The 12,080-nt window shown below is 38.4% G+C and overlaps 1 protein-coding gene across 4 annotated transcripts in view; it reads right to left on the reverse strand.

The window, feature by feature from the left end:
- Positions 1 to 12,080, reverse strand: part of LOC129178186 (serine/threonine-protein kinase BRSK2-like) — a 122,479-nt gene that overhangs the window by 80,938 nt on the left and 29,461 nt on the right. For all 4 annotated transcript variants that reach the window (XM_054770166.1, XM_054770168.1, XM_054770167.1 and 1 more), the window contains exon 2: positions 2,072 to 2,166. In XM_054770166.1, coding sequence (XP_054626141.1) covers positions 2,072 to 2,166 — 95 coding nt within the window. The remainder of the gene's footprint in view (positions 1 to 2,071; positions 2,167 to 12,080) is intronic.

Below are 12,080 nucleotides of genomic sequence, written 5' to 3' on the forward strand. Positions count from 1 at the left end.
ACTATGAAACAGTGACCATTTATGAATTAATTAATTTCTGAAAAAAGGCAATATAGTGAGGGAGTGATACTCGAACGACGATATTGCGAAGGGACGACAAGGATGACAACGTTATATTGTTATTTTTTCTTGTAAAATCTTTCATCTTGTAAATTTGCAACCTATTTCTCGTAAATGTATGACTTTTTCTAATAAGTAAGATTTTTGAATTTTTTTTTTCCTTTTTCAAATTTTTTTTTAATATTCTTATGCTCAGCCGCACGGTGGTCTAGTGGTTAGCACGTTGGCCAACACAGTAACAGCTTGGAGATCGGGAAGACCTGGGTTCGATTCTCCCCTGGGCATTTCTGTGTGGAGTTTGCATGTTCTCCCCGTGTGCGCGTGGGTTTTCTCCGGGTACTCTGGCTTCCTCCCACATTCCAAAAACATGCAGGTGAGGTTAATTGGTGACTCTAAATTGTCCATAGGTATGAATGTGAGTGTGAATGGTGGTTTGTCTATATGTGCCCTGCGATTGGCTGGCGACCAGTCCAGGGTGTACCCCGCCTGTCGCCCGAAGTCAGCTGGGATAGGCTCCAGCATGCCCCCGCGACCCTAATGAGGAAGAAGCGGTATAGAAAATGGATGGATGGATGGATTCTTATGCTCTTCTAACATTGCATAACAATATTTTCTCGTAAAAATGATACATTTTTCATTAAAATGACAACTTTTTTCCTGTCATAATATTCTGACTTTAATCTTATCAAATTCTCAAATAAAATTTAACTAGTAAATAAATAATAGTTTAGAAGGAAAGTGTTGGCAGTAGGAGTTTGGAGAGTGTGACTGATGACTTTATTTGTAGTAAAGTTTCTTATCGGTTGAAGTGTAGTATTAAGCTGCAGAAAAAGTGATAAATATTAGAGCCAGAAAACAGTCAAATCCAAAATGCCAGTCTTGTTTTAAACTTCTACAATAGAACACTCTAGTTAGTGTGTGTGTGTGTCTGTGTGTGCATGTGTGCGAGTGTGTGTGTGTGCGTGCAGCTGCCGTTGCATTGTTGAAGCCCTGTTTCAAGGCCTGGACAAAGGTCGAGTTGTCATGGAAACATGGTTTTTAAAATAATAAATGGATTATAAAAGGAATGATTTGATGACTCATTTAAGGCTCGATAATTAATTTTTTTAGGGAGAGAGTAATTCGTATTAATTTAAAACAGACAGAAATGTTATTCATTATTATTATTATTATTATTATTGGTATTCATTATTAATATAATCACTATAGAATGTTTTATTTATATTTATAATTAATATAGTATTGTTATTACACTGTATAAGATATACAGTATGTATAATGTGTATGTAATGTATATGTATATTTTAATAAATATATTTTATTTATTATAATGTATTATATATAATGTAATGAAATATCTGTATCAATAAATATATTTTTTTGTTTAGAAATTTTGCATTTAATATTTTGAATGTAATACATTTTAAGTAACTTTTTAAGTAGATAGAACACAAACACGCAGCCATGATAGAATGACTGTGAGGCAATCGCTTTTCCGTGATCGCTCCTCGGCCTTTATTTGTATAAATGATAACTGACGAGCTCCAAAATGTGACCATGTAGGGACAGAAATGTAATGCAAATACGATAAATAAGATGAGATGATTTAGTATGTTTTATAAAAGAAGAGTATGAATGACTTTTGTTGTCATCCAACACTATATCAAAAATAAAATACAAATAAATGAACTTGACCGTCTTAGTGGGCGGAGTGCTGGCTTAATCCAATGGGAAACACTGCAAGGGTCTTCTTGTATAAATTAGCAATGAGAAGCATGATGGTAGTCATCCAGGCTGAAATATTGTTATTGCTTGTCGGGTTCAGACAATGTGATTTCATGACTATGTCAGCAATATGCAGTCTCGTCACCACGTTTTATAAAGGCTCTTCACAAAGCGGGTCGGACAGTTTTAACACTAAAATAGACAATATGTACATTCACACTGTGTCCCTTGTAGTGGCAATTCTTTCCCTCTGCAGTGATTGAATTGATTGTAAGGAAGTTCTTACCTTCATAAGAACAGACTCACTGAGCTTTTCTCTGTTGACTATCTTGATGGCAACCTTCTGGCATGTCACACAGTGGATGCCCAGCTTGACGAGACCTGCAAAACAAACACACTACGTTTATTTTTGGTTAATTGCTGTCGATTTTCCTTCCTATCGCCTACAAGTACCTGATTTTATGTATTTTTGCCAGTGTAGTGCTGTGCTTTGCGTGACTTGGTCACAAAAAATGGGATTTTTGACAATTCTGCCTGGGATGAGATGAGCCAGAAAGGATCTTGCCTGCCCACCCGTCCTCGGGCATGGGTAGGGGGTCATCAACACTTTTTCTTGCTATTCTATTTTAGTTTCAGCACCAAGTCCGAACACAGTTTTGATCCAATGGCCGCTGTGTACCACACAAAATAGTTCATGCGTATGAATGAAGATCAACATGAGCCTAGATAACATCCCTGAGGAACACCCATCACTGTTGTTAAAGATGCTAATTTTCCCAGTCATGTTGTTTTCAAGGAGTAGCAATATAACAAACTAGTATGATTATTAACTTAAAGTGCATAAAAATACTGTACACTTGCTTTGTAAGAGTACATTTATCGCCTAGTACTCCTTGCGTACGTTTGAGGGCTGGTCTCGATAGAATTTGGTGTCACAACAGAAATGTCATGACTTTATCTGCACTTCAAACACCATGCTGCTACGGTTCTTCCATGGTCCACTAGAAATGCCAGTGCGCATATGCAACTCTTCATTACCTTACACACTTTGTGAAACTCCACAAAAGAACAGTGATTCAGTCTTTGATTTCCTCGCAGGAAATAACACAGCTAGTATCGGCGGGGGTGTTAGAGCCAAAAGGACATTGATGGAGGCTCTTTTGTGTCTCCACTTGCAAGTGAAATGGCATCCTGAGCAACATCGATGCTGCTTGGCACAAAGTCTGCTTAAAAAACTACTGAAAGGCTGCTGCTCTACGAAGCGTTGGAAGCCATGCTGAAGGTCATGTAGATATCTCCAGAGGGAAGAGAAGAAGCAACATCAGACAGGTCTTTGTAGAAAGGTGACTATGTAGGATGAAACTGACTTTAATATGTATATTACATATACATACAGTAATCCCTCGCCACTTCACACTTAAAATTTCGCAGCTTCGCTCTATCATGGTTTTTCAAAAATACTGTATATGAATTAATAAATCATGGTGTTTTGTGGTTGAAAACATATGTAAGCATTTTTTTTCTAAAAATGACTAAATGAACTAAAATACAAATATAAGGCATTCAGAGGACGCATTGAAATTGTAGAACAATTAACTGCCATGAGCGAGGAATTAGTGGACGTTAGGGGTGTCACAAGATTTCTTGTCACAAGATCTTAGGAGATTAAAACGTGACATTTTCTCATTCAGAAAAAAAACTGTCTCGTGGAAACTCAGGCTGGGACAATAATAAGTAAAATTAATTAATCACACAATAAATGAAGATGAACTGGATAATTTTGCCGGACGAATATATTGCATGTCTGTTTTCATCGTCTCCCACCTCCAAACAGGCAGAAAGAGGTTTCACTCTGTGCATTGGTTTCAGCACCTTGCCACGTTTGTTCCATAGAACAATGGCATGAACAGTGTGAGCCCTTTTGTCAGTCATACTATCTCTTTGTCTCAGTGGGTGGAGGCGGGGCTGGTAGCATACACACACTGTAGAACAGTGTACCTTCATGAGGAGTAATGCAAAGCAATGTAGTTGAAATTAAATTAGTAGATTGCAATATATTGTCATACATTTTTTATATTTTTTCATTACTTTTCTTAAATGTAAGGTTAAAATCTCATCTCCTCTCGTTCTCGTAGACCTAATCTTGTATATCGTCTTGTCTCGTGACACCCCAACTGAACATGATATGAATCTTTTGCCTTGTTTGCTCTTGTGCAACTGTGCATGTTACAATATTACCAGATGTGGCCCGCAAAAGTCTGGGAATAATGTGAGTCAATGATGCACTTCACTTTTTCCTTCTAAATATATTTGTTCTTTCCTTTTGACTGAAAACTTGTACTGTGTGCAGTTCTTATAAGCTTTAATATTATCTGATCATGCAACAAGATATTCCACGCATGTTTTCTTATAAGAAATAAATACCCAAATTTCCAGTGTATAAGCCGCTGCTTTTTTCTCACACTTTGAAACCTGCGGCGTATAGTGTGATGTATAATGTCTGTCCCCATGAGCGACAACGAAAGAGCGAGAGAGACTGACAAAGGGAATTATGAGGCTGTTCAACTGTGACACTGAAGAAGATGACTGTAGTGGTTTTAGTTCCCAGGAGGAAGAGGAGGATGGCAATGAATCACTTTTCTGGTAAGCTACTGTTTAACTAGCCATATTACACACACTGTTCTGGGACCTCACTGATAAAACAGCGCGTGGTAATCTGACTAAAAGTCTGCGTATGACAAAAATATTCAGACATAAAAAAGTGGCGTATGCACACATTCACGCAATTTTTGCTTCACCTGCTGTCCAAATGCGTATCCAACTCCACCCCACGTCACGCCCTCTCCACACCTTCAATTCGCCATAAATGGTGAATGCATATTTAATGACCCCCGATTGCATTTCCCTCTGTTTTTCTGAATCATGTCTGCTCAGAAGTCGAAGATGAAGATGGGTAACTTCACCAAAACTGAGGTGGAAATCTTAGTTGGAAAGCTGGAGGCCCGTAAAAACATAATATTTTGAGGACACAGCAGTGACATAACAAGAGGAAGATGAACGAGTGGCAGCCTCAAGTAGAGGGCGCTGTCAACAGCATCAGTGGAGTGGGGCGCACCGTGGCAGAACTTAAAAAAAAAGTGGTTATCAAGATTCAAGATTCAAGATTCAAGAGTTTTATTGTCATGTGCATGGTAAAACGGCAGTTATACTATGCATTGAAAATCTTATTCTGTTCATTCTCCCAAGAAAAGAAAGAAAACACAAGAAAGAATAAGAACATAAGAAACATAAATTCAAGATTCAAGAGATTCAAGATTCAAGAGAGTTTTATTGTCATGTGCATAGTAAAACAGCAGTTATACCATGCAATGAAAATCTTATTCTGTTCATTCTCCCAAGAAAAGAAAGAAAACAAATGAAAGGATAAGAACATAAGAAACGTAAACACATAAACATATATACCAATAAATTAAGCAACAACAACAGAAGAGACATTAATACAAGTAAATAATACAAATAAATAAATAAATAAAGTGCTATGAGTGTGTGCGTGTGTTGCGTGCGGCGTGTGCGAGTGCTTCGTTGAGGAGCCTGATGGCCTGTGGGTAAAAGCTGTTTGCCAGCCTTGTGGTCCTGGACTTCAAACTCCTGTAGCGTCTGCCTGACGGTAGGAGTGTGAATAATGAGTGTTGTGGATGTGTGCTGTCCCTGATGAGGTTGTGTGTTCTGCGTAGGACTCTAGATTTATAAATGTCTTGCAGTGAGGGGAGGGCTGCCCCAACAATGTTCTGTGAGGTCTTGACCACCCGCTGGAGTGCCTTCCTATCACGTGTTGTACAGTTACCGTACCAAACAGTGATGGAGGCGGTAAGGACACTTTCGATAGTGCATCTGTAGAAGCAACTCAGGATTGTGGTGGACATGCCAAATTTCCTCAGTCTTCTCAGGAAGTACAGTCTCCTTTGGGACTTCTTCAGAATTTGTTGGGTGTTGTGAGACCAGGTGAGGTCCTCGCTGATGTGTGTGCCAAGGAACTTGAAGGTTTTCACCCTCTCCACCTCAGTCTCATCAATAAACAGGGGTCTATGCGGCTCCTTTTCCCTTGTTCTTGGGTCGATGATCATCTCTTTAGTCTTATCTGTATTGAGAAGGAGATTGTTATCATGACACCAAGCTATGAGGTCCGCCACCTCTCTTCTGTATGATGTTTCAACACCACCAGTGATCAGTCCGATGACTGTAGTGTCATCCGCAAATTTAATGATGCTGGTGTTGTTCTGGGAGGCCACGCAATCGTAGGTGACATAAATACCAATAAATTAAGCAACAACAACAGAAGAGACATTAATACAAATAAATAAATAAATGGAAAAAAAAAGGGCTATGAGTGTGTGCGTGTGTTGCGTGCGGCGTGTGTGAGTGCTTCGTTGAGAAGCCTGATGGCCTGTGGGTAAAAGCTGTTTGCATTTCCATTTTTAATGAGCATGTGTCTACATTTTCCCTAATTGATACAACATTTTAGATGAATATAAGCTTAGCAAAATCTGTTTAATTTAAAGAATGCAAAGACTGAAAAAGGGAATGAAGTTATGTTGAAAATTAATTGCTGTAATTCCAGACGGATAGTTTAAAAATATTTAACATAATAATTAACCTAACATGCATGTGTTTGGAATGTGGGAGGAAACTGGAATACCCGGAGAAAACACACACGCACAGGGAGAACATGCAAACTCCACACAGGGATGCCCAACAGAGATTCGAACCCAGCTCTTCCCGATCTCCAGACTGTGTGGCCAACATGCTAACAACTAGGCCACCATGCGGCCACGTTGAAATCCACACATTATTGCTTTCATCAATGTTTGTAGAGAAAGGTCATGGAACTGTGCCTATAATTATAATAAAATAGAATCATGATGATACAATGAAAACAAAACCTTTGAAGCCACTTTAGCATTGATCGTTTTGATGGCTGCTTATGTTACACAAGCTTGGCATGTTGGTCATTGAAGTGTAAAGAAGAAAAGAAGACGAGCTATGCGTCTTTTAAAGCAGGGGTCCCCAATCACTGGGCAAGTACCGGTCCATGGGCGGGGCCGAACTGGGCCGAGGAAACTTTCAAGCGCAATGATAAAAAAAAATACACACACAAAAAAATACATTTGTAAATAACTAAATAAAATGTTTAGTAACTGCACAGCAATTTTGGAAATATTGGTCATTATTTTATTCAAAAAATAATACAGTTTGAAGTTTTTGCATGTTTATGTTGTTTCTTGCGGGTGTCCCACTTTGTTTGACAGTCCTTGAACGCACCACTGTACGTGCGCGAGCTTTCTCCCACTCACGCACAGATTGTCAACTACACTGTATTTTTATCGTTTTTTTTCACTTCATATTTGCTCCCAAATGCGGGAACGCGTAAAGGTAAAGTTTGATGACGTTATCGAGTGCTAGTGTGTATACTTCTTGTGTGCACAGTTTCAAGTTAATTAATGTTAGCCCACTGCCTGTTGTCACACACATTAAGCAGCGGCGCTATAATCTTCTCTCTGAAAAACAAACTCCAAGCTTACAGTGGTGGACGGTGCGTCTGTATTCACTTTGTACTTTTAATTTGATGTTGTTCCTGTCTTCGTTTTACACGACACATACTAAATGTGATAAATTACGCTATACAACCCCCACCACCACCAATCCAGGTCCACAGAGATTTGTGGGAACACGAGCCGGGCTGTGGGTCCAAAAAGGTTTTGGACCACATTTTTTTAAAGGATGAAATGCAAAGATAAAATGCTGAGAGCACGACAGAGCAAAAAGGACCAACACGTCACACTGGGCACACTAATCTACCCGGCAACACATGATGGACACCTTCTTCAGGCAGATGCTGATTGGGGATTTTTACACTTGTTCATTCCGTCCGGAAGACAAGTCATTTCCAGCTCTTCTATATGGTGTACTGTGCGTGCGCACACTCACTCACTCACACACGCACACACACACACACACACACACACACACACAGTACATACCGTAGTAGCCTATCTATGTCAAGGTTATGTAGCCATCATTGTTTCTTTCCCCAGAGAAAATAGAAAAGAAATCCTTCACATTCTAACAAAGCTTTACTCCATGAATGAGGTTATTAATAACATCTGCACCTGCATGGAAAGAAACTGAGAATAGTAAGATAAGGAAGATAAGGAAGAGCGACAAAGCAGGCAATAATAAAGTAAAGCAGAAAAACTGGTTCAGGTGATCAGATAAAGCAGAAAAAATGAAAACAAACAACAACAAAAACAGAATATAAAATAAACTGATGGGGTTTTTTTTCTTCACTATCCACTTTACTTATTATAAAAAAAAATAGTGGAATCTTGGTTTTAGTGTTATTAATTTGTTGTAGAAGGTCTGACTCTAACCGAAAAGATTCAAGATTCAAGAGTTTTATTGTCATATGCACAGTAAAACTGGTGGTTCTGCTATGCAATGAAATTCTTGTTCTGTTCATTCTCCCAAAAAAGAAAGAAAGAAAAACAGAAGAAAATGATTAAGAACATCAGAAACATAAATACCAATAAATTAAGCAACAACAACAGAAGATACATTAATACAAATAAATAAATTAATAAATAAAATAAATAAAGTGCTATGAGTGTGTGCGTGTGTTGCGTGCGGCGTGTGTGAGCGCTTCGTTGAAAAGTCTGATGGCCTGTGGGTAAAAGCTGTAAAAAAGCTGTGAAAATATTTTTATAATATAATATTTTATATAAAATATTTTATATTTTACAATTAGTTTTACATACAGAAAAAAATCAACATGCATACAAATGCATATAAATGATGAATCAAAGGAATAAATGAACATTTAAGGTTACTTTTACCTTCATTGAAGATTCTTGATGTGACTGTTCCCAAAGACACGATGTGGCAGCGAGATCAACATCTTCCTCTTCAACAGAGCCTTCCTGTTTTGCAATGAGTTATTTCTTCACTATCTTCACTAGTGTTTCTCACCTCAATAAGCCAAAATGGAGCCAAGGAAAGTTGCAAGTGCCGGCATTTTGATTAAAAAAAAAGGTGAGAAACACTAGTGAAGTCAAGAAATACTCTAAATCATGACAAATCACAAAGGTGTTAATCTCGCTGTGACATTGTGTCTTTGGCAACAATCACGACTTCAATGAAGGTAAAAGTAACCTTAAATGTTCATTCAGGGTTTCCGCTATGTAATTGGTCATGGCGGTGCCCCACTACAAAATAAAAGCTGTCGCACCTAAAAAATAATTTTAAACTTGAAAACATTAAGTAATACGTATATTCTATGAATGGATATACTGTATATCAGGGGTCACCAACGTTTTTCCTTGTGAGAGCTACTTTTACAAAATGAAAATGGCCAAGAGCTACTCATTTTTGTAATATTTATTTTCAGAGCTTATTTTAAACCCAAACAAAGCGAATATGCTTGTTTTACCAGAACATTAACAAAATGCTGGTGTCCACAACTCACATTTTGTATTTCAGAATGCATTTCTTTCTACTGTTCTTTCATTATTGACTGAAAACCTGAATGAAAAGCAGGCTTGCGGGCACCTCATGTGGTCGTGGGGGGCTACCTAGTGCCCGCGGGCACCACGTTGGTGACCCCTGTTGTATATGCTATATATACATATATATAGCTTATTATTTATGCACATACTGACCACAATTATGTGGAAAAACATTTAAATGGTCATAAAAATGTTTCACTGCACTTGATAAACATGCACTGTCTGCCATGTCGGCACTTAATCATCTGTGACCACAAAAAAGTGTTGTCGCTGACGTTGACGTTGACGACAGCTTGTCACATGCGAAGCTAGGCCTGTCACAATAATAAATTTTGCTGGACGGTAATTGTCCGACAAATTATTGTTGATAATCAATAATATTCACAACATTTTTGAGACAATTTTTACATGAATTATACTGTATGGCATAATAATGAGAGTACCTCATATCAAAAGCAGTAAACTTTAATTTCTCAAGCGTATTTAACATTTAAATAAAGCTTTTAAATAAACAAACAATATAATAAACTAAACAAAATGTTGCATTTCTTTTGCAACGTAGCGAGCGACACTGACTGACTGTCGGGACGAAGGCTCTGCTGCCCGCGGCACCTCCATCAGTATTTTTTTTTGCCAATTGAGAAAACTGTCGGTGCCGGTCGTCGGTGTTCATGCACTCACCTTGTGTTTAAAACCGAAATATTCCCACACTCGGGTGTTTTTGTGCCTTCATTCATGTTAGCGTATGCTTGCTCATGAGGCTAACTTGCTGCTAGACAAGGTAGCCCCGCCTCCAAGTACTGGGACAAAGAGATTAATTATCAGCTTCAAGTTTTTTTATTGTTCGATTAATTGATTTATCGATTATCGTGACAGGCCTACGCAAAGCCTCTCTATGCCAGCGTGTGTGATAGCTCACGTTTCAATCTCATTCGACTTTCTGCCGTCTTTTACCCATTGTGCACTGCCTCTCTGGCGGTAGCTAGCTAGCTCGTTTTTGTGCCACGGGCAAGCTAGAAGTGGCTATCACGTTAAAGTGTCAACAATCTTGCACTCTTGTTATCATTACAATACTCATGGCTTGTCTTCAAAACACTAGATGTGTGACTAAGTTGTTCAACAAACATGGAGTGTGCCCAGCTTTAGACTGTGATGCTATCACTCTCCAACAGGTAGCTCGTATGCTAGCAGTAGCTCACCAGCTGATGTTGAGTAGTTCACCAAAGAATATTTGCTTCATTCAGTATTTTGACAAGTGTTCTATTCAAAAATGGCACCTGTATTTAATGACAAATGAGCACACTGGGTGGAGAAAGAGTGGAGAGAAGTACAATTAAATGTTGGCAGTCACATAAAATAGCTCACTTCTCCTTTCTTTTTGTGAAAGTAGATTTAATAATGCTGCAATTTGGATACACCTGTGCTATCATAACCTTGGACTTTCAATTTATACTCTTTATACAGGACGCATTTCTAAAACAAAAATATTAGTTATGAATTGTGCTATTTTGAACAAAAAAATATATTATAGAACAATTTATTTCCCGTGTATTGGTTTTACTGTAAATCACGCTCCAATTTAAATTTAAAGTTTGGATCAAATAGTAAAAAATGTAGTCACATAGTACCAGAGGACTAAATTGGTCAGGTAACAAAAAGAGGCTCAACATTTTAGACTCTCACTTTAAGTGCTCTCAGCATTAAATTAACAGTTTTGCAATTTTCTTGGTTCGTGTTCTCCTGCTTGTTGAAAAACGTTAAATAAATAAGTTAATAACTCAATAAATAAGACATGAAAATTGTTATTAGTCATAATAAAACAAAAATTGCAGACGCAGCAGCGGCAGTCCAATGCAGCCCACCACCACAGCTTCAGAAAATCCTAGGGGAAACCCTGTCACTTATCCCTTTCATTTATCATTTACTGTATATACAGTGGTGTGAAAAAGTGTTTGCCCCCTTCCTGCTTTCTTATTTTTTTTGCATGTTTGTCACACTTAAATGACTCAGATCATGACAAACATGCAAAAAAAAAAAAAAAAAAACACCAGGAAGGAGGCAAACACCTTTTTCACACCACTGTACATTTAGCATTGTTTTATGCATGTAAAACTATAATGGTAAAAGTACAAAAACGTTTTGTGTTAAGCATGGGGAGAACATGCAATCTCCACACAAATACTCAAGTGACGATTCAAACCTAACTCTTGACTGTGAGAACACCACGCTAACCACGAGGCCACCGTGCGGCCAGAATGCAAAGTCAGCAAATAGTACAAGTGAAGCATGTGTTTGAGTCCGTTACATATAAAAGTGTACACATGTTCTACTGGAGGTTCTGCCGGAGGCGATGGAGGTGATCCCTCCACTCCCTTCGTGATGTACAGTAGACTATTTTTAGTTGCTCCTTTCAAACGCACTTGCACTCCTCTTGACGCATCAGAGCCTCCATCCTCGCTTTTCCTTTTCCAACTCACCTTCAGTGAGGCCGTAATGGACTGTCCCATTTCTCCACAAGTCCTCTGCTACATAAGTGACAGTAAGAACGCACAGCAACAAGCCCAACTAGCATGTTTGATGGAATAAACAGATCTTGTAAGGTAGCTTTGTCCAAGCAACAATAACAATGTGATTGACAGCTACAAAATTCCTAACCCATGCTGATAAGAATTTTTTCATCATAGATTGACAAACCAGGGGCCCCAAACAGCACCTTGCCTCGGGCTCCCACAGGGC

Source organism: Dunckerocampus dactyliophorus, chromosome 3, assembly GCF_027744805.1.
Source record: "Dunckerocampus dactyliophorus isolate RoL2022-P2 chromosome 3, RoL_Ddac_1.1, whole genome shotgun sequence".
Taxonomy (NCBI): domain Eukaryota; kingdom Metazoa; phylum Chordata; class Actinopteri; order Syngnathiformes; family Syngnathidae; genus Dunckerocampus; species Dunckerocampus dactyliophorus.